The sequence below is a fragment of the Colletotrichum siamense genome (genome assembly GCF_013390195.1).
Source record: "Colletotrichum siamense strain Cg363 chromosome Unknown KSG_Cg363_contig03, whole genome shotgun sequence".
NCBI lineage: Eukaryota > Fungi > Ascomycota > Sordariomycetes > Glomerellales > Glomerellaceae > Colletotrichum > Colletotrichum siamense.
This window is the reverse complement of record NW_023501016.1, coordinates 3,480,558-3,507,170: the sequence shown is the minus strand read 5'-3', so window position 1 is coordinate 3,507,170 and position 26,613 is coordinate 3,480,558. Positions and strand designations below refer to the sequence as shown.

At 44.0% G+C, this 26,613-nt stretch overlaps 5 protein-coding genes across 5 annotated transcripts; 2 read left to right on the top strand and 3 right to left on the bottom strand.

Moving 5' to 3' along the window:
- Nucleotides 1-11,993: 11,993 nt before the first annotated feature.
- On the top strand, nucleotides 11,994-13,883 carry samB (MYND-type zinc finger protein samB; the record flags this gene model as incomplete). The annotated part of the gene is made up of 1 exon (XM_036636759.1): nucleotides 11,994-13,883. One exon carries the CDS (start codon nucleotides 11,994-11,996, stop codon nucleotides 13,881-13,883), a length of 1,890 nt encoding a protein of 629 aa, XP_036498678.1.
- Nucleotides 13,884-15,012: 1,129 nt separating this feature from the next.
- EBP2 (rRNA-processing protein EBP2) lies at nucleotides 15,013-16,532 on the bottom strand (the record flags this gene model as incomplete). The annotated part of the gene is made up of 3 exons (XM_036636758.1): nucleotides 15,013-15,335; nucleotides 15,434-16,127; nucleotides 16,248-16,532. The coding sequence occupies 3 exons, from the start codon at nucleotides 16,530-16,532 to the stop codon at nucleotides 15,013-15,015; spliced, it is 1,302 nt and encodes a 433-aa protein (XP_036498430.1).
- Nucleotides 16,533-18,872: 2,340 nt separating this feature from the next.
- On the bottom strand, nucleotides 18,873-19,538 carry CYN1 (Cyanate hydratase; the record flags this gene model as incomplete). The annotated part of the gene is made up of 3 exons (XM_036636757.1): nucleotides 18,873-18,894; nucleotides 18,977-19,413; nucleotides 19,512-19,538. 3 exons carry the CDS (start codon nucleotides 19,536-19,538, stop codon nucleotides 18,873-18,875), a joined length of 486 nt encoding a protein of 161 aa, XP_036498431.1.
- A 1,113-nt stretch (nucleotides 19,539-20,651) lies between these two features.
- On the bottom strand, nucleotides 20,652-21,802 carry CGCS363_v004907 (Altered inheritance of mitochondria protein 6-like protein; the record flags this gene model as incomplete). Its single annotated transcript, XM_036636756.1, has 2 exons — nucleotides 20,652-21,567; nucleotides 21,618-21,802. 2 exons carry the CDS (start codon nucleotides 21,800-21,802, stop codon nucleotides 20,652-20,654), a joined length of 1,101 nt encoding a protein of 366 aa, XP_036498455.1.
- Nucleotides 21,803-25,562: 3,760 nt separating this feature from the next.
- CGCS363_v004906 (uncharacterized protein) lies at nucleotides 25,563-26,605 on the top strand (the record flags this gene model as incomplete). The annotated part of the gene is made up of 2 exons (XM_036636755.1): nucleotides 25,563-25,603; nucleotides 25,669-26,605. 2 exons carry the CDS (start codon nucleotides 25,563-25,565, stop codon nucleotides 26,603-26,605), a joined length of 978 nt encoding a protein of 325 aa, XP_036498178.1.
- Between the last annotated feature and the right edge of the window lie 8 nt (nucleotides 26,606-26,613).

Genomic DNA, 26,613 nt, shown 5'->3' with positions numbered 1-26,613 from the left:
CCTATTAACTTATAATTAATAGTAAGGTTAACTACTTACTTTATTTTTAACTACTTTACTTAACTTCTTACTTTCTTATAAGTAGAGTTTTCACGCTAAATAAGTAAATAAGAGATTACCCTACTTTTAATAGCCTTTAACTACTTTCTTTTTTACTAAGTTAATATTAATAGTAAATAGCTGCTTTAAGCCTATTTAATAATAACTACCTATATATATAGTATATAGTATACTTTATTATAAGATTTTCTTATTATTTAACTATTAAATACTAACTACTAACTATTAGTTATAAGAGAATTTTTTACTATTTTTTACTCTTAATAACTTATACTCCTTCTATAATACTATTATATAGCTTTTTTACTTCTTTTATAATACTATTATACTATCTCTTTATCCTTAAGACTTTACTACTTTATTAATAATATTACTTATTAAACCTATTTACCCTCTTATTAATACTTACTTTTAGCACTCTTTTCTATATAGTTAACTAACCTTTAATCTATTATAGAGATCTTTCCTAACTTTTATACTTCTATTTTTAACTACTATTAAGCTATATTAAGTTAAGTAAAAGTAATAAAGTAGTAAATTATTTACTAAATAAATAAGCTTTAGCTACTATAATACTTAGTAAGCTTTTTATAACTATAGCATAATAATCCTTATTTATAATTTAACTTAATACTTCGCTCTATTAGAAACGTTAATACTTACCTCTCTATATCTTTAATAAGCTATATAACTTCTTAAATAATTATTATTAATTTATTATAGCTTTATTAGTATTACTCTTTAGTATATTTATAGTTATTAAGAGCCTCTCTAATTATATTTAATTTAGTTATTTTAGCTTCTTTAAGTAACCCTCTAAGTAATCCTCTAGCTTTATTAGTACTTTTAGTACCTCTAGCTAGTAACTATCTTATCTCTATCTCTATTAGAGTTTATAGTATAGTTAATTAAAACCTTTAGGGAAAGTTTAGCGATATTAATATAGAATTAAGTACTACTACTTATAGATAGGTTACTTTATACTTCCTATTTAATATAAAATACTACTAACTTAATAGCTTTACTAGTTTTACTTTCTAAAATTAAACCTCTATTAACTTTAAAGATATACTAGAGTCTACTTTTAATAACTATAATATAGCTACTATAAAGGAATTTAGAGACTTCCTTATTACTAATAAAGTTTATATTATCTAAGATAGTACCTTTATTACCTTTAATATCTATACTACCTTTTATAGAGACTTCTATTAGTAGATTAATAATAATATTAATAATAAGATAACTAAGTTTCCCTCTCTTAAGAAAGCTATTAAGGATATTAACTTCTTTAATAATATTAAGGGTATTAAGCTAAAACTACTAGCTTTTTCTAATTATACTTCTTTATATATAGCTCTATTTTTTAGACTAATTTAATATAAATTAAGTACTTCTAGAGCTTATTAATTAACTACTTTTATCCCTTTAAAAAGCTTTAATATTAACTTTAGTAAAAGTAATATACTTAATATTACTATACTTAATTAGCTATCCCCTTAATAACTTATAGATCTTATAAAGTTATATAATAATAGTATATAATTTAAGGGTAATATATATAATATCCTTAATTTTAAGCTTCTTATTTTTAAGGATTATTATATTAAAGCTAGTATTAATTAGTTCTAAACCTTAAGTACTTTCTCTATTATACTTAAAAGTAAAGTATTTAATTATTATTATAATAAGCTTTATAGTAATAATATACTTATTAACTTTACTAGATTAATTACTAAAGTTAAAGCTTATTTTAAGACTAAAAAGTTATATTAAGTATATCTCTCTAAGTAGTATAATATTACTTTTAACTATATAATTCTTAAGAACTTTAATAAAACTAAAATAGAGTACCTTAAGATAGTTTTTAATAAGCTTATTACTATTTAGTATACTTTCTCTATTATTTACTATTCTAATAATACTTTCTATAATTAAGTCCTTAATACTTATTAAGGTATACTTAAGTATAACTATACTCTTATAAGCCTTATTAAGGACTATAAAAGTATTACTAACTAGTTTAGATTATCTATTAGTATTATAATATAAAGCTAGGCTTATAAGTACTTTATAATAAATCTAGCTTTAATTAATAATTAATACTAAACTAATTACTAATATAATAGCTATAGCTATAGCTTTTAATTTAGCTATTATCTATATACACTTTATAGTTAATATTACTTTTAACTTATACTTCTTAAATCTAAAAAGAAGTATTATATTTATAGTAAAATAGGCTACTAATTAATAAAGCACTTTACTAAAGATTACTATAAAGCTTTTAACTACTTTAAATAGATATATATTAATAAGGATACTTCTACTCTTATTTTTAATTACTTTTTAGTATAATATAAAAACATTAAAGGTATTAATAACTTTCTTATTAATAGCTATAATAAAGATATATTAAATTATTTCAGTACTCTTAATATTAATAACTTTAATACTAAAGATAGCTAGTATAAATTAGAAGGCTTAAATAATAAAAATTAATAATTTCTTACTCTTTACTTTGCTAGTATTACTTTTAATAGTTTTAAAGTTATTAGTGCGTTAAGTAATAATACTACTTTTTATACTATTACTAAATAGGATTAATATATTATAGTTAAGCTTAGAGAATATATTTTATAGTTCTCTCTTAAGGGAAAGTATAGGTTAATAATCTTCTAAGGTATTTTATTTAATACTAATACCTCTAAATATTTAATAATAAGCTAACTTTAAGTCTTTATATTTTAATAATTAATATTAAACCTTAAAGTTAATACTATAAGAGTAGCTACTATTAGATTTAGCTTTAATAACCTTATTTACTTACTAAGATCTATTAAAATCCTTATACTATTTAGTTTTATTACTTTCTATATTATATTAATAAATATACTTTTTCTATACTACTTTTATAATATAGATAAAATAGAAGTTATATTTAATAACTTTAATAATATTATAAAGCAGAAAAACCTTAGAGTTTTAGTTATCTATAAATAGAGGTATCCTTAGATATTTCTCTAATAAGAATAGTTAATTACTTATTACTACTTTAGTAAGGTTAAACTTTAATAACTTTATTATTATTTTAGCTACTTATTAATTATTAGACTTTAATATATCTTTATTAAAGCTAAATATAAGGTTAATAAAAGCTTTTTTATTTATCTAACTAAAGTCTACTAATACTATTAACTTTATACTAATTAACTTAAAAAGTTTAAATTTACTTTTTATAATAACTATAAGTTTAACTATAAGATCTTTATAGATATTATATATCTTAATAGTAATAGACTAATACTTTATGTTATTAATAGTACTATTAGCTTTAATATAGCTTATTTCTTTAAAGATCTATTAGCTTAGTATATTTAGGAGGCTCTATATATATATTAGATTAATGTATACTAAAGCCCTTTAAACTTTATTACTATAGATATTAATATTAACTTCTATAGCTGTAAATTTAAATATACTATTTATACCTTAGTAATTATTATTAAAGAAGTCTCTATTAAGGCTTATTATAATATTAATAAGGTTAAATATTACTATACTACTTTATACTATACCTATAATATTATCTATACTAAAAACCCTTCTATCCCTTATAAATAAGCCTTATAGATAACTATTAAGACTATTAATAATACTATTAAGCTTAATAGTTTAATCCTAACCCTACTTATCTTTAGCGCTTACTTTTAAGTAACTAAGGATTTAGTGCTATCTCTAAGTATTATTAAGCGTTAAGAAGCTATATAAAAAGCTACTAATAAACTCTATTATATATATACTAAGCGCTAAGTCTTTAATACTTTTACTTTCTATAATAGCTTAAGTATATTATTAATACTAGCTTTCTTACTATAGTTAGATATTCTTATATAGCGTGAGAATAAAGGTTAAGCTAGCTTATATAAGCTTCTCTCTATTAATAGAGAGGATTATATATTTAACCTACTTTATAGGCTAAAAACGTTTTAATTAACTTATATTAAGCTTTTTTATAATAACTTAGATAAAGATATTACTAATACTAACTTTCTACTAAACGCCTTTAAAGTATTAATAATACTAATAAAAGAAGACTAAAGAGGATTATTAGTATTAATATTACTACTATTATACTAATATAGCTAGCTTTATAAGGGAGAAGAATACTTAAGATTACCTCTAAGTAAGCTATACTAAAGTTTATAAAGATAGATACTTATAGTAAAGATAGTTAATATTAACCTTACTTCTAGTATTAACTTTATACTAAAGGTTAATAATATTAATACTATTATTATATTCTTTACTACTAATAAAGTCTTTATAACTAATAAAGAATATACTAACCTTAATTTAGTTATATAGCTTTATAAAGTAAGTAAGATTAATATATCTAGCTACCCCTTTAAGTAATTTAATAAAGCTAAAATTAAAGGATTTATTAATTAAGGCGTCTTTAAGATAGTTATATATAACCTTATTAAGTATATAAATATCTATATCTTCTAATTATAAATAGTTAATAAGATTAAAGGTAAGAATACTAATAAGCTTTATAAGAAGTCCTACTTTATTATCTAAGAATATACTAATAATAGTAAGGAAGTAATTTTAATATAATCTCTAATAATATAGTATATAAGCTAACGTTTTATCCTTATTATTACTTTATAGTTACTACTTTCTAATAAGATTCTTTAGTTTTATAATATAACGTAAGTATATATTTAGTTAGTAATAAAGCTTAATAGAATAATCTTTATATATTTACCTACTTAGATTTATAACTAATACCTAGAAAGCACTATTATAAGAGTTATTAAGCTGCTCTATAGTATTACTAAGGCTAGTACTTATTAATAAGCTATATATAGCTATTACTATAGAGAAGTTCTCTAGATAGTTATTTTAAGCTATAATCCCTACTTTTTAGTTTTTTCTACTATTAACCCTAACTTTATAGTTATTAGTATATAAACTAATAATACTTTAAGCCTTATTAATATTAGTTTCTTAGCTTATAAGGATAAGGCTCTAATTAAGGCTTTATTTATAATAAAAGCTAAGTAATAACTTACTATTAACTAACTACTAACGTTTAATAGTAGTATTATTAATATTAATAAGTTAGAAACTATTATCCTCTACTAGAAAGGTTAAGATAAGAAGCTTACTTTTATTAACGCTAATGCTACCCTTAATACTATTAAAAAGTAATATATTAAATAACACGCGCGCAGAGCGTATATCGCATTAATCTGCTAGCTTAAAGCATACTATAATCTATTAACTACTACTTAATATTAAGACCCCTCGCTTAATAATATTAAAGCCCTTAACGCATAACTATAATAGTAGATAGCCTTATTAGCGTGAAGGTTAATATTTATACTTATTAACTTATTAACTATTAAACTCTTTATCTTTATTAATAGCTTATTTACTAATAACGCTAACTTAATATTACAGCTTAGTTTCACTATTATTCTCACTAATAAAACCCCTTCTAATAAGAATAAGTTTATAATTAATAGCAATATTATCTACTTTAGTTTGATAAAGAATAAATAAGTTACTTAAAGTATATTAGCTTCTAAAGTTTATAATATAGTTATTAGTATTAATATAGCTTATACTATCTTTATAACCTTCTAAATAATTACTAAACAGCTTAACTTACCTCTAATACCTATTATTATCTATACTAACTTATACTTACTATATAAATACTTCGTTAAGCTAAGCACTATAAAAGAGAAGCGTTTAATAATTAATATTATAGCTCTATAGTAGTTATATAAATACTATAAGCTATATAAAATATAATAGATTAATAATAATAATAACCTTACTAACGCCTTTACTAAAGTGAAGCCTAACTAATACCTTATATGCTTCCTTAATATAAACTTAGTAATAATATAAATAGAGGGATAGGTTATATAGGCTTAAGTAATACTAATTACTAGCGCTAGCTTAAGGTAGGATTAAGCGATAGTTATAGAGTAACTACTATAGTAGGGGTTATAAGTAATTACTATAATTATTAGTAATTACTACTCTTTGCGTTATATATTATTTAATAACTTCTTTTTGAATTATACTATAGTTACTATTAACTATATTAACGCTAGTAAAAAGAGAAAGTTACTAATATTAGTAATATTAGCCTATTATAGCGTTAATTAAGCTAGGCGCGCTTTATATAATTAGTAATTATATAAAGCGCTAGCTTCTGCGATTAATGCTATAATTACAGCTGCTACCTCTAATATAGTTAACCTTATATATATCACTACTAATACAGTTAATATAATATAATATTTGCTGCTTACAGTGCCCTACTAGCTAGCTAATCCTATAAGACTAATATTTTTAACTTTAGCTTCCTCTTTAAATATACTAGTTAAATACTTTAGCCTATATATATCTAACTTTTAGTGTTTATAATTATCTTATTATGTTTTTATAGTTTTAATATATTAAAAGAGAGGAGTAATATTTATAATACTAAATATTAAAGTAAAGGTGTATATAATAGTATACTTAATATAAAGTAGTTATTTTATAGGGTTAATAAAGTAAGTAAACTAAGTATACTATTAATAATATTATCCTCCTCTTTAGTAAAGTTATTAACTTCCTCTTTATAACTACTCTTACTACTCTTAATATTAGCTTCTATATTAAAGTCCCTCACTTATATAAGGTTTTCTATAGTATATATATTATTACTAGTACTTAAGCTTCTATTCTATATTTCTAAGTAAAGCTAAAGCTAACCTAACTTTCTATTTTAGATCTATAATACTTTTAGGTTATTAGCTAAAAAAGCTATTTTTTTATTTTTATTAGTATATACTATATTAGTAATCTTATTAAAAATATTATTAGATTTTAGTGCTACTTATACTTATAGAGAGAACTTCTTTTTTTTAGTATAGAACTTATTATATATATAGTTTAGTATTATAATATAGTTAAAAACCTTTATATTATTAAGGTTTTTTATAATCTCTATTTATACTAGCTTTAGAGCTTATAGCTTATTAATATTTAGTTTCTTCTCTTAAAAAGTATATAGAAGATCCTATATAAATACTACTATTTAATAAGCTAATTAGTATATTTATAAGCTTTTACTTTTAGTACTTCTAGCTTTAATTATAAGTAGGGGGGTATTATTATTTAATAGAAATATTCTCTTTTACTTCTTTAATTTTAGATTTACTAGCTTAATAAGTAGTAGCTTAATCTACTTAACTTTATTATTATTAGAATTAAAACTCTCTTCTATAATAAGTATAATAATAATAATACTTTCTTAGATATCTAAGCCTTTATTAGCTTACTAGCTATATATAGAAGTATTTAAAGTTATTATAAAAAGGTATAACTTTAGTATTTTTATTATAATATATAGGAGGTTATAATATAAGTAAAATTTATATAAACTAATAAAGTATACTAGTTAGCTAGCTAGAAACCCTAGCTATAAAAGTAGTAAGTATATCCCTCGCTAAATTTAGTTAAAATACTAACTTAGTAGTAAAATAAGTACTTCTATTATAAATCTAAAATTATATAAAGGATATAGGGTATCATTAGAGGTCACTTTTGCTATTAAATCTCTAGTACTAGTGCTAGTACTAGGGAGAAGATCACACCCTTAGTCTTCTCTTCTTTGTCCCCCCTTGTCCATGGACTCTTGTCCTTAACCTATGGCATTGTCCTGTGGTTGGTTGGTTGGTTGGTTGGTTGGCAGGTTGTGTTGTGTTGTGTTGGGTTGGGTTGGGTTGTGTCAGCAGTGGGCACGGGGAGACAAAGACCGAAACGAAGAGTCGTAGGTAATGGGGTTCGACAATCGGCATTGTGACCCTGGAGGGAAAGTCACAGTCTGACGAGGAGAAGAGCAAGACACTTGGACCTTCCCATCCTCAACTGCGAAAGAGAATGTCTACGCGCTAGCCTGATGTGGCCAGAGTAGATTAATACAGTCTGTGCCTGTGTCTGATGTCTATGCATCTCTCAGCCTGTGACCTCACTACTCCATTTGGCTCTCCAGGGTTCGCAGAGACAAGCCTCGCTCTCGACGCCTTCTACGGAGACGGCGCTCGCTGAGGAATGGAAAAGGACCGTTGCACATCGGATCTGGGACAAGTGTCGCTGCTGACGATTGCTGAAGACCCCTCTTCATTCCACCAAGTTCCATTCCGTCTCGCACATTCCCATCCGGGCTTATTATCATGGCGACGCCGGAGTGAGGGAGCAGCAATGAGAATGACGGGGTCCCTGACGCTGCCCTGATGCTGATTTGGCTCCTGACACTTGTTTTGCTAACGAGGGAGACATCTAGTAGCTTCACGTACTCGGCAGTGACAGGACAACAGACCCTGCTGGCTTCAGCTGTAGCGGTGTAGGGGACAAACTGTGCCGTAGAGTATAGTACTACCCTTTTTTTTTTTTTTTTTTGTCCCTTCGTGCCTTGCTCCATGTGAGAAGGCGGAGGCGGGAGCATCCTTGCATCCCGCCGATGAGGCGCAAATTGCAATCGGACCACCACCACCACCACCACGAGACCCGGGCCGTCGAGAGCACGACGCCTTGACCAATCCAATAATTTAAGGATAAGGATAGAGTAGGCAGCCAACATCAAACCGGACCAGCAACAAAGCAGCGCGAACGGCCATCGCGTGCCCGATTGAGAACCAAACAGCCGCGAGAAGCTTTTGCCATGCTGCCGGATTGACGTAACGGCTAAGCAGCTGGTGATATTGACGAGGGTCGCTCGGAAGTTTGTTGACTTGCCTGAGGTGCCACAAGTCCGGGGCCTTCTTATTTTGCTGCCTGTTAGCGTTACTTTAGCATCGCAAACAAGCAAGTCTAACAAGAGCACGGGATCTGGGTCAAGGGCCGCTAGGAACGACGAAACGGCAACTTCACAGCGTTCGCTGCGTTAATTGCGCATCGCACACGTCGGGCCTATCATTTGCCGTCGTAATCTGGCTGGATCGTCTTTGCCTCCTTCTCGGTCTGTCCTGTCTCGTTTTACATGCAACGGCCTGGCCGTATCGCGACCCTACCGTAACGTGCCGCTGCCTTTACATCATGCATGTTCGCAGGCACAGACTGCTGACAACATGCCTTGGAGTGCCCGGGAAATGGTGGACGATTGTGACCCGAGCTGGCGGCACGTCAACCAGGACTCGGCAGGCAAGGCCTTGGGCTTGTGCAGCAAAAGCCGAGTTGGTTCATACCTTACAGGCGCCATGGTTTGCCCACAAAGAAAACTGAAAAGACAAAGACGGCTGCCGTTCTAGGCACCCGGGTAGAGAGCAACAAGAGTGCCAAAAAAGACGGTGAGGGAGCGGGAGCTATGCCGTGGGTGGAACAGGAGATGGACATGCGATTTCCAGAAAACTGTATCTGCCCGCCGCATGCGGCCGGTGGCGGGTGCGAAGCTGGCGGCGTGGCCGGTCGGTACCAGGAGGCTTTCCCCAATGTGTTACACCCCCAAACTTACTAAAGCACGTATTTGTTAACTCATGAGCCCTGAGTCGATAAAGCGCCGTGCTAAGGAGCTTGTTTGATGATGTAGGTGATGTCGACGACGACGATGCATTACAACGCCTGTCGCGAGCTACTAGATCTGATTCTCAATTGCATCGTTGCTTCTTAAGGGGACTGCATCTCTCCATAAGGTAGGCAATCTCGGCCATGAGGCAACTCGCCCCGCACGCCATTGGCAATCACAGCTGAAGGTCGCAGTACCTCAGAGCCTGCCCGAGGATTAGGTTGTCCAACCAGCAAGGTGGTAGGTGATAAGGGGAGATTCGGAGAACCAGCCAGTGAATTGATTATGTGAGCAATTCAACGATGGCCGCTCGGTCGGGCATGGTTGGTTCCATTTATCGTGATGCTCGCCGCGCTTGCCCTGAGGAAAAAAAGACAAGAGTACCTTCCTTGGTTGCTGATGAATTTAATGAGTAGGGGCGGGGGGATGCCAGCCTTCATGGAAAAGACGACGTTCCATTGGATCATTCGTCAGTCTTTCCCTTTCAGTGGTCCCGCCCTGTGAAATCCGCCAAACTGGACTGTCCGCCGTCTACGTCCACCCGGGCTCCGGGCCCTCGCTGGAGCCTGTAGTCATTCCTACCCGACCAGATGGCGCTCATGTGAGTCTCAGGGCTCCCCTCAATCGTGGGCCAGCCTGCACCAAGGTCCTGCTGGATAGGTGTCTAAATACCTACCTCAACTGGGTGCCTACCTAGAGGTGCAATGCAATTCAGTGTCAGTCAATATCTGCCGGGTGTGGAGTGGTTTAGATGTTCCGCTGCCCGGTCCTTCCCACCATCCTTAGGTTTTCTCGTCTTTCGCCGTCGTTAATAGCCTCTGTCATTCTACGCACCATGACTTACCTTAGGTAAGGTATCTCAGGTAGGTAGGTACGCAAGGAACTTGACATATCCGTATTCTGCCTCATCTGGCTGAGCCTATTTGCCTCTTATCTTGTCTCGTGGGTGCTGTGACGCGCTACGATGCCCTGTATTATGTGCCGACTGTAAAACGATGATGGATACCTGTCAGGTACCTAGGTCCTCTCCGTGAAGGCGTGCTAGGTTCCTAAGGCACCTAGGTACGTAAGGTAAGGCACCTAGGTAGGTGCATTGGGAGGCACCCGACCTCCTTGGGCACCGCGACGTGCAATGCGGTGTCCCTGTGTGTATCTTAGCTTACCTATACCTACCTTAGAGACTGAACGTGGCGGGAGGGCCTTCTCAGGTACACCTCAGGTTCTGTATCCGTAGGTAAATCCCCTGGGGCGCGCTGAGGCTCCTCTCGTCGCGCGCTGCTAGGTAGGTAAGGTACCTTAAGGTAGGTAGGTAGGTATGGACTGGAACGCTGAGCAGACGCTGTGGGCTGCTCCTGGCTCTGCCTTTGCCCCTAGCAGGTCCACGGGGGTACCCCAGTAGGTAGGTACTACCGCTGGGCCGCTTGAGAAACGCCCAGGTCACTGCTGCAGCACTGCACAAATCTCGCGTACGTGCGTGCGTGCGGATGCATCCATCTTCGTCGTCTGCTTCTTCCTCGTCTCCGAATTTCTCCTCCTTTCCTCCCAACCTCCCCGTCATTTTTTTTTCCCTTTCTTTCCCATCCAATTTCTTCTAATCAGTGCGCCTCCGTCCCGCCCGCTCAACTTGATATCATTGCGTGCCAGATCGGTTGCGTATGCTTAACGGCGCCTGCTTCCATCTGCATTGTCTCTCAGGTCGGGTCTGGCTGACGCTGTTGCAATTTCACCGCACTCCGAGTCACGCTTCCGGGTGTCGGTCCTGAAACACAACCAAACCATTCCATCACCCTTCGCCCTCTTCTTCCATCTGCCTGACCACACCCTTTCCCCTTCTACACATCCACCTTTCCCTCTCTCTCGAGACACAGAGAGGAAAAAAAAGGCTCAACACCCATAGCATCTCTCCCTTGACTGCAAACGAACCATCAACCAACGGACCCTTTGAACGCTACGGCAAGAGAAGGTGAAAAACAAGAGCCTCGCAGCTTCCCTGGCCACTCTCCCAACCCCTCGCGCGGTACGAAACTAGCATCGAATCGAGACGAGTCCGCTCACGCACGATCCGATCCAATCCGAACCAATTCTCACACACACACATACATACAATATCGCCACCGTCGAGCAACCCTTCTGCAAAATCTCGACCATACCTCCCTCTCTCTTTCCACTTTCCACCTGCACGCATCAGGTGCAACCCTCGACACGTCGAGTCCGATACCACATCATCTAAAACACCCCGACAAAGGGGCCATCCAAACTGGAAGGGATATCTCATTCTCGCACCCTCCCACGGCTGCACTGCCTGGCCCCCGTCGACTTCTACCTCTATACTGCCTCATCTTGACCGCAATTCAAGATGAGAGAAGTCAACTTCAGCATCCCCAACGTCAATAAGGCGTCGGTCGGCATCACGACCGCCCTATACGATCGGCGAGCCCTCGACTGCACATCCACCTTACCTCTCATTAACTCCCTCAATCATCTCGCCTACCTCACTACCTCGTCCGCTCGCATTCGCGACATTCTCACTGTCGATGGCGGCATCGAGCGTCTGGTCTGTATCTTGAAACGCGGCCGCAGCAAGGATATGATGGACATGTGGAAATGGAACTTGGCTTTCCAGTGTGTCGTCAATATTGGCGTTAGAGGCACGGAAAACGTCCGCACTCGAGTCGTCGAGGCCGACATGGTCCCAGTCATTGCTACCATTCTCGACAATTACATCAAGGTCACTGAGAAGTGTAGAGACAAATCGGACGACAAGAGCAAAGACCATCATCATCGTCACAGAAGCCACGAGCACCGCAGCGTACACAAGGCCCCATCTTTCACCAATAGGTCCAGCCGTGTCGAGGTAGATCAAAGATCCTCAAGACGTCAGGCGCCTCCGCCTTCCATCGACGTCTCTGCGACCTATGCCGGCTCCTCTTCATCGAGTTCCGCTGTCGACCCGCAACAGACTACCGAAACCACTCCTACTCCGCCTCAGTACCCTGCAGGTGCTTCCACCGATAGACCTGCGTTCTCGGCTCACCGACACCACCATCACCATCACCACCACCATCACTATCGTGCTGCCGAGGCCCGCCATGCTGTTGCTTCTCCTTCTCGCCAGGTTGTGCAGCCTCTGGCGCCGGCTGTTCCTACCGGCGAGGCTTCTGATGGGCTCGTCCGACCCGTTCGGGACGTCGACCGCCTCGCATCTATGATGTCCCTTGGAAACCCCAACTTAACGTCGCAACCGTCTTCTCCCACTACTCCTCTCCCACCTCCTCAGATGCGCTCTCCTACAGTGCGGCCCACTTCGATGCTTGCCCCAACCAGCCGGTCTCGTCGCCGTCCTTCCATCCGACACCAAAATTCGACTGTGGATTCGGATGATCTGGTTGGTGATGACGCTCCTTCTGACGAGTCTCCCGATGCAGAGATGTCGGGCACTGGCAATGACATGCAATCCGCTGTCAATATCCAGGATATCACCATGGAAGAGGGCGACAGCATGCTCGCCGCGTCCACTACGATGGACTTGAATACGCCCACAGTCTCGGAGACTCAGGACACTGGAGCCTTCAACATCACACATCGTGGCCCTGTCGATACCAGCAATGTCGCCGCCACAACCCCTGCTCCTGTGCCTCCCATCGGCCTGTCCCCAAATCGTCCTGCTATGGTCACGCCTCCACAGCCGGCTATCCCCAATGCTAGCGTCCCTCGCTATTTGCTCGACCGGCAATTTGTCCCTAACGCCCAGATGCTTGCTGCCATGCCTCGTGAAGAGGACGTCCTGATGTCTCTCCAGCTGCTTGCGTACGTGTCAAAGTACTGCGGCTTACGATCCTACTTCCAGAAGAGCCACTTGGTTCCGAGGCTCAAGATCGGAAAGGAGCTCCGCTACTTGGACGGCGACAATGTTGCTCTCGACCAAGGAGAAGAAGAAGAGCTGGAAGAAGAGTATCTGCTGCCGAACGACTTCAACATTTTCCCTCTTGTCGAGAAGTTTACCGTGCGACACCACAGCACAGATATGCAATACTGGGCTGGCGTCGTTATGAGAAACCTCTGCCGCAAGGACGATACCCGAGGAGGCATCCGACAGTGCGCCTACTACCAGTGTGGCAAGTGGGAAGAATTTACCCGCCAGTTTGCCAAGTGCCGTCGCTGCCGACGCACCAAATACTGCAGTAAGGAATGCCAAAAGAGTGCGTGGGCTTTCCATCGACACTGGTGTGTTGCAGCGACCCAGTGATATACGACACGGCAGCACATTTCGACTGTACCCGATCACGCCCGTTCAGGCGTAATGTTTATACTATGGATTCTTCGCCCCCACGGGTGGCACTGCATTGCACAGCACAGCGTTTTTTTCCGAATGGCATGGCGTTTCCCTCGATACCACTGGTCTTTCAAACAGCATATTCAAGGTTCGGCATTGGGTCCTTGCTATTTATGGCGACGGCATGACTTCCCTTTTTCCAGGACGATATATCGGCCTCCTTCCTCGCTTCACATTTTGTCACGGGACGACAGTCAAAGGCACCAGCCCGGCATCTTGACTGCCTGTACTGCATCCTCCGATTCATACTGAGTCTTTCCCTGCTGGCCACTACCGGCACAACATCCATCCGTTGTTGTTTCGGTCTGGTGAGCAGGACATGTTCTGCGGCAGAAGCCGCAAGCAGCGCCAGCCCTTGGAGGTATTTTTGTCAAATGCCTACCAGATTGGCGTTGTCAGGTAGTTTATCAGGGGGGTCGATGGATAGCCCCGGCAACCTCTTTGGATGATGGAGGATCAAACCACCTTCCAGAAACATGGCAACACAATAACCACTAGTGGTGCGGTCTTCTGAATCAATTCCTTGGGACTTGGATAGCGTGGGTGGGAAGGCGTTACGGGTAAGCTCAAGAGCACATATTCCGAGCCGTTGCGGATGATGTACGTATCGTTATGAGAGTTATCAACTATAATGTTAAGGATTTACGGTCTTCAGCTATTGTCGACAGCATCGCAGTGCAGGTGAATGGCGATGACGTACCAAAACATAACTCTGGAGGCCGAGCGACTAAGCTTGATTCCTGGCTGTGCGTATATAAACTACAATCCGGATATTCGACTGGAAATCATCCAAAGTTACTGGCAAGGCGCGCAACCGGGTGCGATTTTGTTGGCATTCCTTCGCTAGGTGGGTAGTCAAGGGTTGAACTTTTTGATCGGTGGTGTCAGACAACTCCATGTGTTCCATTAGACGTCTATCTACAGCTAACAATACATAGCTTTTGGTTTTGACCTCCTTCAGTCCCGACGGGTATTTGCTCCTCCGCCCAGCGCCTCTTCAACCAACTTTGCGTCACACTAGCCATCTAGTCTTATCCACTGCCTACTTATTGGACATGGACTTTCTCCTGTTCTTTCCAGGCCGCGTCTTGGTGACCCTGCCCTTGGCAACTCCGCCCTTCATACGCTTGGCATTAAACCCGCTGAGGTCGCCAGAGCTCATGGCATCCCCTGACTTAGAGTGGCGCTTCTTGCCACCAAAGCCATACTTGTCGTTCTTCTTTTGCCGCTTGGCATTGACGCCGCTTCCGCTACCACGGGGTCCGCTCGTCTTCGAGTTTCGGTGGCCCTTGAGTTCATTGTCGACAGCCACGTCGAAGAGATCGCCCTCGTGGGTATCTTGGTTGCCACCGCCTTCCTGACGTTCTAGATAAGAGAGACCGGTAAGCAACGTGTTTGCATGGGCATGCGGCGATGATGGTGGTAGCGATTGGGGGTTGGATGGAATGGGGGAATGGGCTTACTCCTCTTAAGAGTCTTGATCTTCTCAAGCGTGTCCTTCTTAGCTTTTTGACGCTCCTGCAACTTGGCAACTTGCACCTGCTTGCCGAACTTTTTCAGATCCCTGAGCTTCCTGGCCTCGGCGGCAGCCTTCTTGTTGCTAGCTTCCTCGATAAGCTTGTCCTTGATCTTCTGCATCTGGCCATCGTCCTTCGCCATCTCGGCAAAGTAGTCACTCGGGCGCGAGAATGGAACGCCCTCTTTGAGGAGAAGAGTGCGACCCTTGCGCGCGGCCTCGAGGGCTTGGGAAAGCATGGCGAGTTCGCGCTGCAGGTCGTCCTGAACGTCCGGGACGGACTCGGCGGTAGACTTGGACGATGTTATGGACTGGTGGGTTGCGAAAGGTGCGGCGGCCGAGGTGTCGATGCGAATGCGGTTGAGGGAGGCAAGAAGAGCGGCCTTATTGTTGATGGTCAGCTTGGTGTGGGGAACGATGTCCTCGAGGTCTTCATCGTCGCCTTCGATATCGGAGAGAGGCACGTCGTCCTCCTCCGGATCCTCCTCGTCTTCTTCATCTTCTTCGTCCTCGTCCTTCTCTTCAACCTCTGTTGGCGTCTTCTTGTTGGTCTTAGTCTTCTTTGCAGGGCGTTCAGCCTTCTCCATCTCGACCTCGGAGTCGGATTCGCTGTCTGTGTCGTCCAGCGCTTCAATATCCAACTTCAAAACATTAGCCACCTGTTAAAAACTCAAACACACACACACACACACACACACAAAAAAAAAAAAAAAAGAAAAGGGTCGAAATGAAGGGGGTCGCCTTGACTAGCAAGAACTCACTATGTCCTCTTCCTCGTCTTCCTCCTCGTCTGAGTCGGCGTCCTCAAACTCGGCGTTCAGCGCGATCCCACCCTCGATAGAGATTGCGTCGTCTTCGGCCTCCTCGTCCTCCATCTCCTCGTCGGAACCGTCTTCAGCCTCCTCGCCGTTGAGCTCAGCCTTCTTGGCTTTCTCCTTCTCGGCCTCGCGGTGCTTCGCCTTAATCTTGCGATCCAGCTTCTTCTTTTGGAAATCGACCCCCTTGTCGGCCGCAAGGGCAAGCTTGAGCTTTGATTTCGTGACCATTTTTTCTGTTTGGTTTCGGCGCAATCGTTTAAAGGTTGCTGTTTGGAGTTGCACCTTTCGCTCGACAGGCGACGCGGACAATGTGGGGAGGGTCCTGGCCAAGGAAAAAAAAAAAAGTCGATGCGATGAAAATTCTGCCGCCTCTGGTGGCCCACTTACGGAGGGCGGTCAGCGCTTTATGGGTCACATAATGCTGCACAGACACTAGTGTCTGTCGGCAACGATTGGTCAGAACAGTGATGGTGGGGTTTGCGACCAAACAATGTCCGGATCTGCTGCGGTTCTTAATAACATGAACAGTAAGGGCATCGTGCTGTTTTGAATTATGTTATTGCCTCCAAATAGTCAAACATTTTGATCACTCGGGGTGCCTTGTAGCAAATAGTGTTGCACACGACATTTATGCCACCAAAGCGTCACCAATGGAATAAAGACTGCTTAACATCAGACGCACCTTAATAGACTGCTTTAGAAACATTATATCTCACATACGACCATACCCATTGGAAAACTCGGGATCCCGTCCGCTCTCCCATAGACAAGCTAATGAGGGCTGGAGTAGTAGTCGGGTCGGTGACGACCGGCGAATGCCCGGTGTTGTATGTACGCTTATGTGTGTTTTTTTCTTCTTTTATAATAAGCCTTAGTATTAACCCCCATCCTTATATTTATGAATAATATCTTACACTATATGAAAGCAGGTGGTGTTAATTATGTGGTATAGCGACTTTATAATAGAGCTAGCTGAAACTAGATAGTTAATTATTAAAATTATTAAGATGAGATAATTCTTATATTTTAGTCCTTATATCTACTAATGCGACTAAGGGTACGCATGCGCCGTTCATACACATTTCTTATCCTCGCGCCTGCCCCTCTTCGTAGGCGGAAGCGTGGCTCTATAAGTTGATGTATAAGATATATCTAGAGCCATGCATGTGAATAAGGAACTCCGTGAAAGAAGTTCGCCTAATAAATCTACACCTTTAGCAAGATCGCATCCTATTCTTGGTGTGAGTGGCCAGGCTAACCACTTAGAAGTACATTGCTTGAAACGTCATATTTCCCCTGGGCCAGGCCCGTGAATATGACTCGCTTCATTGTTCACCGGGAAGCCATGGGGGACCAAAAGGTTGGAAGCTCAGCGCTTACATGACAACGCAGGCGCTGATAGTCGCGCTTGACGTATGTGAGCTGTGACCGAAGTTGGATCGTGTTGATGAGCTGGGGTCTGTGGCGGTGTAAAGATCGATCTTAAGCTCGGAGCAGGGAATCATATTGCTGTCGCGGTCTTCTGTCGAGGGTTGAGAAGTGATATGCCTTTTCTGTGTGTGAGTGATTCGACGCGAGGAGTTGGAGTGAATGTTATAGTGATAATGACGATGATATTGAAAGAGGTAAGGTTGGTAATGTTCTACAGACAGTGAGTAAGATTTGGATTGGGTGTCTTGAGACATCTTCTCGTTCTTATAGTCTTTCCTGAACAGTGCATATTCCACTTTGCAGATCATTCACGGCATACGGAACATTGCACGACATCGTGCGCTGATACTACGGCAACCTACCAAGGTTGTGCAGGACGAAGCAAGGGCTTCTATGCCAGAAAGGCTCTTTGGTCGGAAACATCATGTATAGCTGAAAGGTGTTGTGTCTCTTGAAACTTGTCCCAGGTCACCCGGAATGGTCGCCTGTACTCAGTGTGTATTGCTGTGGCAGAGGAAACGGCAGCTGTGTACGGTGTCCACGCAGGGAGGAGGAAGAAAGCCAACGCCCCGGATTTCGCTTTGGAACACGCCCTTTGAGCCAATTGCCGTTGCTGGTCTTCTACGAGTGCAGTTAGCTCTTTGAAGATTTCACAATTCCCCTTCAGCGACACAAGAGCCTTGTTCAATTTTTCATCTTCAAGGCCACAAGACAACCGAGCAACATGTTGGACTCGCCCCAGGAAGACCTCTCTCCCGAGTTATCAAGACCAAACGCTGTTTCCCTCGTCAAGCATCGGCGCGACTCGAACCAGATTTGTCTAGGTGAGATATGGATAAAACCCAGGCCAACCCACGGTGTGGCTGTTGCGTATGATGTTGAAATTCTTTGGTTTCCGTCCTTCTTCATTCGACACAGTATGCAAAGTTCAATTGTAACTCCAGTTGTATTGGCTTTTCAAGCATTCTCCGATCCTTTCTAGTTGAAGCCGTCCTAGAGTTGAAGTGCTTTGCCCCGTAATCTCAACCCAACTAACTCCACGCTTCCCGATCCGGCCAATAACAATCAACGGCCGACGAAAAGACTGCAACAAACATGGTCCGAATGAAGTTTCTGCAGAGCTTGGACGTCCCTTGCTTAAAAGCGGGTGAAGGGGAGCCTTTAATGCATTAGCTTCGCAACATCTCTTGGCTGTAACCACCACGCGCAGGTCGGCGGCTACAATTCTGCGGAAAACCTACCACTTGCCCTTGAGTGTGATGACAACCCAAGGGGCGCCGGCCTCGTCGATCTCCTTCTCCACTTTGGTATTAAAGCAGATGGCGCTCATAATGCCGTCGCCGAACTTTTCGTTGAGGACAGCCTTATAAGCGTATCCGTAGTTCTGGACAATTTCGTAGAGGCGGTAGATGAGAGGCTCAGTGGGGGGCATTGGGCCAGCGCGGCCCCTATCAGGGAAGTTGGTGAGGGAGCTCAAGGTCGCGCGGTCAACGCCGAGGAGCCCGGATAGTCTCTCCACATCCTCATCGGATGCTTGGACCTGGCCATAGAAGATGCCGGCCACGGCCACCTCGCTGCGCCCCAGGTGCTGAGCAATGGACTCAAAGTTAAGGCCCTTGTTCGATTTGGCCTCGAAAAGGACCTTGGAGTGGGCAGGGAGGCGATCCGCCATAGAGGTCTACGGGAGGTCGTAGGGTTAGTTGAGAATGTTTTTTTTGGGGGGGTGGTACAGGAAAATGACGTCTCAGTGTCTGAGTCGCCGTCGCTTCTGCTTACGTCAAGTGAGGCAAGTTGTCCGGACATGTTCCTGATTGTTTAGCTTTGGGATGCCGGCTGGGATTGATCTTATCGGCGTGAAGTGTGAGCAAGCAATATTGGCAAAAGGAGTTAATTTACCGGGAAAAGAAACCACTGTCGAACATCCCAAGCCGACTGACTTGTTTTTAAAAGCACGAATTACTGGTTATACGGATATTTCCCTCAATTTGGACGTCATTCATCCAGAACGTCCATGGGCAATGCGGGGTCGTGAGCTAAGAGAAACATCAGTCCGAGATGCAACTACTTGCTGCTCATCGTTGCCGAGGCTCCATCCGCGCCGGAGAAAACACGGCTTTTCGGCTTCGTTTGAATCGGCCCGCCACAATTGCATTTCGTGCCGTCGAATTTCAAATCCCGGTGACTATAATGACTAATTCTTTGTATAGCGGCTTGTTTCTATATGACAATCGGCTTCGAGATCCGCCCTGAAGCTGAGCGCAGGGCGGAAGAAGCAGTTAGGTCGGGCAGACCGGGCTTGGTAGATTCGGCGATTTCGCCCCGGTCGACCTCGCCCCCTCCCGGTTTAGTGCCGCCGACGCAGTTTCTCTTCTACTCTAAACTGATATTGATTTGAAACACCTGCACCAACAATATCGGCAATGGCCACCATCTCGAATGTCTCCGAGTACAAGTCCTCTGCTGGCACTCGCGTATCTCTGTCGAGATCGGGAAACGTTTGTATCTTCAACTGATGCGTCCGTCCTTGTACCTCGCAAGGATTGAAATGACCTTGCATCCAGTCATCGTGGTGCTCCTCTGGCTGGGACTGGGCATTGAACTCATGCAGCTGACACGCTATCTCTACCCGTGCAGATCAGGCGGCACTGGTGTTTATTGGCAAACCACCAAGATGCGTGCCGCACATGCAGACGCTTCCGGTTGGCAGTCGTGACGCTACCTGCCTGCGCCGAAGCAGAAGACAATGCAACACCCGTGAAGCTGCAGACAGAGTCGCAGATCGCTCATATTGCGGATGACCGAGCAGCCGCTGTGCCAGGCGGTGGGAGTTCGCCGATGCTTGACAACCGTTGTGGCTGTTGGAGCTTTCAGAGCCTTGGTGGTCAGCGAGGTAGATTGTGGTTCTCGATAATTCGCTCAAGCTGGCGTCGAAGAGTTCGCGCCGAGGGTAGGCCAACCTCTGAGATCCCACTCTCTTCTGGCGCCCTTAAGGTCATCAACGTTCAATATGTCCACACCTTCTCGAATAAGGATGCCCCAAATATGGTTTCTGATGCTGATTGGCCAGGCAGGGAGATCCCAGTACCGCACTTTCAAGCCCCGGGCATGGGCTTGCTTGACCTGTTCCCTCAACTTCGTGATCTGGCTCTTCGACAGGTCGCCGAACCACACGATACCGACAGCTTTTTTGAAGGAGACACTGGTATAGTACGAGTTTGTCGGGTTGAAGTCTCTCGTATCGAGTTTGGTGAGGGGGGCGTCAAAGAAATAGTCCCGATAGGTGGTATTCTGGACCAGCATATCAAACGGAGTGTTACCGGTTCCTACAACTGTGATGGGGCCATAGTTGACCTGGCCATCAATGGCGGTACTCAGCCACCCTCTGTCGCGCAGGGGTTGGAGCTGGCGCACCACCTCTGGCCATGTTTCCGCACCGTTTGTCTTGAGGTCTACAAGTAGAATGAGGGTTTGGTTCGGGTTTGCCTCGTAGATACCGCGGGGACGTTGGTCCGTGGAGTTCTCGTAACCTAAGTTTCGTTCCTCCAGAAGCCGAACCAAGGGATCGACGTAGAGGCTGGTGAATGTGTTTTCCTCGCGAAGGGACCACCTGTCGTGTCCGACAAACAACTCAGTGCCATAGAGCCAGACGTCGGCCTCGATCCCTACGCAGCCCACCTGAAGGGCCGAGAACACTGGTCTTCTTCTCCAGTAGTCGTTATGTGAGTGGCACGGAATGGGAACGACAACGCTTGCTTCTTCAAATTCCTCGGGAGCGCTGTCCCAGACCTCTCGCGCTGCAAATAGAACCAGGTTGAGGAGAACAAAAATAAGACTACAGAGGTTAATCAGTCGAGCCTGGCAGACCGAGTTTGCGTCACTTACAGCATGGCAAGCCACACAGCACCGCACATGAAGAAGGACCTCTTCCTGGTCCATGGCTTCGGGGTCATGTAGGCGGGGGTGAGCAAATGGTCCTCGGAGGTACAGCTTTCTGTTGGAGTTGGTGGGGCCTCGATGTCTCTGTCGACGCTGTCTTCGTCCTCGGGAGAGTCTCTGTACCGGGGCATTGTGGTGTTACTTCGGGACCACAGTTGGCGGAAGCGATCACTTATCGCGTCCAGGCTGGCATTGCTTGATGATGGCATGTTGACGGTGGGCTACGGAATCTTTCACAGAAGGGAGAATCGAAGCTGTGTTTGAAGCCCGTAGAGACCTGATTGAATTTAAAGAAGTAATTCTCAAATAATCCAGGGTCGTGTTGGGTTGCTCGATGACGCCCCGCTCTCGTGAAGTTGTGACCGTGACGGTTGAGTGGTCAGCAGAGCATGTCGTGTAAGTGCGTTTGGATGGGTGTCTCTTTTTGAAGCCTGCTGATGTCAAGGAGGCGACGAAATGTGTTCAGCGTGCCTCGAAGTCGAACAGGTCTGGAACCATAAGAGTACTTGGCGATGGAGGGGTCGGGTTTTAAGTTGAGAGAAGGCACACAAAGAGAATAGCCCCAAAGGGCAGAAGCCAAGAGATGCGAACGGTTGCGGAGGGGCCGACGAAGTAGATAATGAACGGGAGAGGCAGCAAGACACTCCAAATATAGACGAGCGTTTACCTTGGGATAGCTTAGCCTTGGTGCCAGGAGCAACAAGCAGAGCTTCTGATCAACGCAAAGTCAGCTAAGACAGGGTAGCGTACAATGGAGGTCGAGACAAGCAATGGCGGCAGGGAGGATGATGGTAGTGCAAGATGGGGGCAGGAATTATAAATGACAAAACGGCAAGCGGATCCGAGCATGGTGAAGATCAGAATGGACGGTCGAGAACAGACTTTGGAGCTGAGAGGGGCGACGCTGGAAAGAAGTAGGGAAGCGTGGGCAAGGTAGACCTGTCGATGCAAGGTAAAGGTGCCTGACGGCGTATTTTGAGTACAAGTAGCGCGGGCGGGCTGGCTAAAGTTGATGGTGAGGAAGGGGAAGGGGGGCTTGGGAGACGAGACACACACGAGGAGCTGGGACGCGAACAGGGACCGGGACTCAGGGCAACGGGCTGGGACGAGGGAAGGCGGACAGAAGAACGGGGGACGGGGGATGAGGCACGAGGACGAAGAGCGAGGAGACATACCAGCTAGCTACCTTTCCTTACCTAGTCCTTGACCGAACACTAACGCCCCCGTGGAAGGAAACGAGAACCGAGCACCAGACCCCGGTCTCGAGACTTGAGACTCCAGACTCCAGATTCCAGATTCCAGACCAGCTACGCGCCGCATCTCGAGTGCTCGGAGTACCTTGGGTAGGTAGGTAGAGGTGAGGGGCAAAGTGGCTTGCTCGTTTTCATGTTGGCGGTTCACCAGCGGCATCGGCTACTGCGATAGGGCGAGGGCTAGCTACTGGTTGGCGCATTCAAGCATTTTCTAGTCGTCCAGCTTGTTGCCCGACAGAAAAGGGAGGAACGGCAGTGGAGGTCAAGGTCAAAAGAGAGCAGGAGGGCGTTGGAGAGCAGAGGGTCCCTAAGGTACCTTGTGCAAGGAACAGGGTGGGCGCGGGACCCGAAAGAGCGTTTCTACGGGTGTTTCTGTTTCTGTTTGCTGCCGTGTCGCCAAATTCGTGCCATGATACATAGCTGCATGGTTAGCATCGCTCGCTGCCGCCGGACAGCGACTCGAGGCAAACAAGCACACGAAAAGTACATGGGTGCACGCCGGGCGGGTTCCCATTGTCGTTAGCACCGTTCGTTGCTGCAAAACTAAGGTTGTTCGGCATGCCCCTCAAACCCATCGCGTCGTGTCGGAATGCCTGAGTCGAATGGCGAACCAGCGTCCTTCAAGGTCTGGCCAGCATGGAATCCCTGTCTGAGCAGTCAGGGTCTCAAGGAAATCCCTCTCTTCGCCTCCAATCCAATCCAATCCAATCCAATCCATCCCAGCGCCCTGGCTGGCCCTAGGCCGCTCCTCAGTGGTCGGTAGCGGTGTCGGTGTCGGTGATTTCTCCTCGGTTACCAATTCCCAACACTGCATCTTGCAGCATCCCCCCGCGGCGGATCTTAGTCTGTGCAGCCTGCCTATGACTCTGCGTTCCACGGTTGCAGCGCCCTCCAAGCCAAGCTGTTTTAGGCACGTGGCGCAGCCGATAGGCGGATAAGCCAGCCGGCCCTGCCAAACTGTGCCAGTGCCTACCGACCTACCTTACCTTAGGTATGTCCTCTTTCTTCCTGTAGTGCGGTGTTTTCCGCTGATTCGTGACCGAACTGAGGATGGTTAGCTTGCGCCGTCCACCCGACCAAGCCCGCCTGCCCAGCCTGCCAAGCAAGACCAGACCAACCTCACCGATCTGCCTGCCTGCCTAGGTACCTTATGACAAAGGCCCCCAGCTCCGCATGGGTGACCCCAAAGACCTCCGCAGATGGCCAACCACCTGCCTCGTCGTCGTCGACGTGTGCTTACCTTAATTCGTGACTGGCTCTCGTCCGGAACCCCAGCATCGGCGTGTCTTGAGCGCGCAAATTCCAAGAAGCCAGACTTGAACCACAGTTGATCAGGAGCCTCGCTTTCATCAGCACCTCAGCACCAAGCGCCAGGGCGGACGAGTACGTACGCTCATCGTCAGGCGTCGGCACTGAGACACGTCCGAAAACATCGCCCGGTGTCATATATTCAGACGGCCGCAATTGACTTTGTACGACGTCCTTCATCGTCGTCTGTCTCCTCCAACATTGCCCTCCAGCAGCCCGACACGCGAAACAGAGACCGGACTTGAGCTTGGTTGACCGACTGCGTGTGCGTGATGCATCGGCCCAGGAACCCTGTTAGGGCTCTGACCGGGAACTATGGGATGTTCCATTGTCTGTGTCTGCATCGCCTCAAGACCTGGTCAACCCTCAGGCAACCCCAATCGCCCCGTTGTGCCAAGTAGCCATCTGAGATCCCACGCACAAACCCCAAGGCGCCCGCCTTGCGACCCTCAATGTGACGGCGACGACGACGGCGATGTTTCCATGACTGGTCATTAATCACTTGCCCACGCCTACACGCCGTGCCCCTCAGACAAGAAACAGAAAACATGCCTCTGCTTGCCTCAGCATGCCTCCGTCACACCCTGTTATCAATTGCACCGCAAATTGCCGCGCAGCATGTACATGCTTGAAGCAGTATGCTGTAGTTTGAGACACTTTTCTTCTTTACTACGCAGTAGTCATTCAAACAAGCTTCTCGTCCAAAAGCCCCGACATGCCGCGGGTACATAGTAATATGCCGGTTCACACCACCCGGTTCCCCTCGTGGTGCTGTTGCGAATTGCGGTACGTATCAGATCAGCTAGTCCAATGTCCAGGTACCTAGGTAAGATGTGTAGTGAGATTACGGCGTCAGCGTGTAGAGTTACCAGGAAGGTATATTAAAACCTGGCAAAAGAAACGGGAGACATCGGAACCAGAGGAGTCTCTCGCCTTAGTTGCACACCGAGAGTCTTTGACTGCTCGTCGGGATGAAGGCAGCCAGCCCATCTTGCTGCAGACTTGTCATCTAGGAACATCAGGTGCCAAGCTGCCAGCGCGTGCAATCCCGCAATCCCGCGTGTGATCTCTCGACTGTGGATCGCCCCCAGGGTCCCTGCTGAAAGACCCCTGTCTTTTGCTGGAGACAGAAACGAGGCGGTTTGTACTGCGTACACTACACTGTAAGGCAATACGTACCTGTAGCGTGCTTATCAGATAAGCTTTCGATTCCCCGCCGACCCTATGCTGACCTAATACAAAATTTTCATCGCGACCTATTGAGTTTTGTAGACAAGGCGTTCGATGCAGCCTTCGAAAGCCTCATCACCAGCAAGTGACATCACCCACAATGCCCCACAAACATACCAGGCGGGAGCAAGATCCATCGTCGTATGTTAAGCAGCCCATTGACTCGCGTTCTACCTATGCATCGATGCCTAACAAAGTGTCAATAGATTCGATCTTCCGCCCAGTCAGATTGCGAGGCCATTGCCCGTCAACAAGGGCCGCAATGCCCAGCAGGCAAATCCCAAAACTCAGAACGACGGTGTCACGAAGAAAAGGAAAAACAAGAACGATGATACTCCTCGCGCTTTTAAGCGCCTGATGGCCCTCTCTCAAGGCAAGAAGCTCCGATCCGGTCTGGATGATGGTCAGCCAACGAAACAAAAGAGGAAGAAGAACAAGCAGGCGGGAAAAGAGAAGCCGGATGAACCGGACACAGGTGCTGTCGATGCCGTTGTCAAAGAAGGAATGCCGAAAATTCGCCCTGGAGAGAGCATGTCTGATTTTGCTGCCCGCGTCAACGCGGCCCTGCCCCTATCGGGTCTCGTCAACAAGACTGCTAAAGATGGGAAGGACCCAGTTGGTCTCAAGATACAAAGAACACGTAAGGAGCGCCAGATGCATAAGTTATACGATCTCTGGCGGGAGGAAGAACGCAAAGTTCAGGAGCAACGGGAAGAGGAGGCCGAGGAGGCTGCTGAACGTGAGCTGGATGAGGAGATCAACGGAGGGACGTTTGGAACATTCGGCATCACACGGGCTAGTATGCAGGAGCCAAGCCAGGGTGGAAAGAAGAAGAAGAAGAAGGGGAAGAGGGGCAAAGGAGCTGACCGTGAAGAGGACCCGTGGGCGGTTCTGAAGAAAACACGGGGAGAGGTAAAGACAGGACTGCATGATGTCGTTCAAGCGCCTCCAGAACTCCCCAAGATTTCCCGCGAGAAGCTTCTTGTACGCGGTGCCGCCGTGGATGTTTCTAACGTCCCAAAGTCTGCGGGAAGTTTGCGACAGCGGGAGGAGCTCCAGCAGATCCGTGAGCAGGTTGTCGCTACCTTCAGGAGGAAGAAAGAAGAGAAGCTGGCTCGTCAAGCTGCTGCTGCTTCATTATAGTATACCCC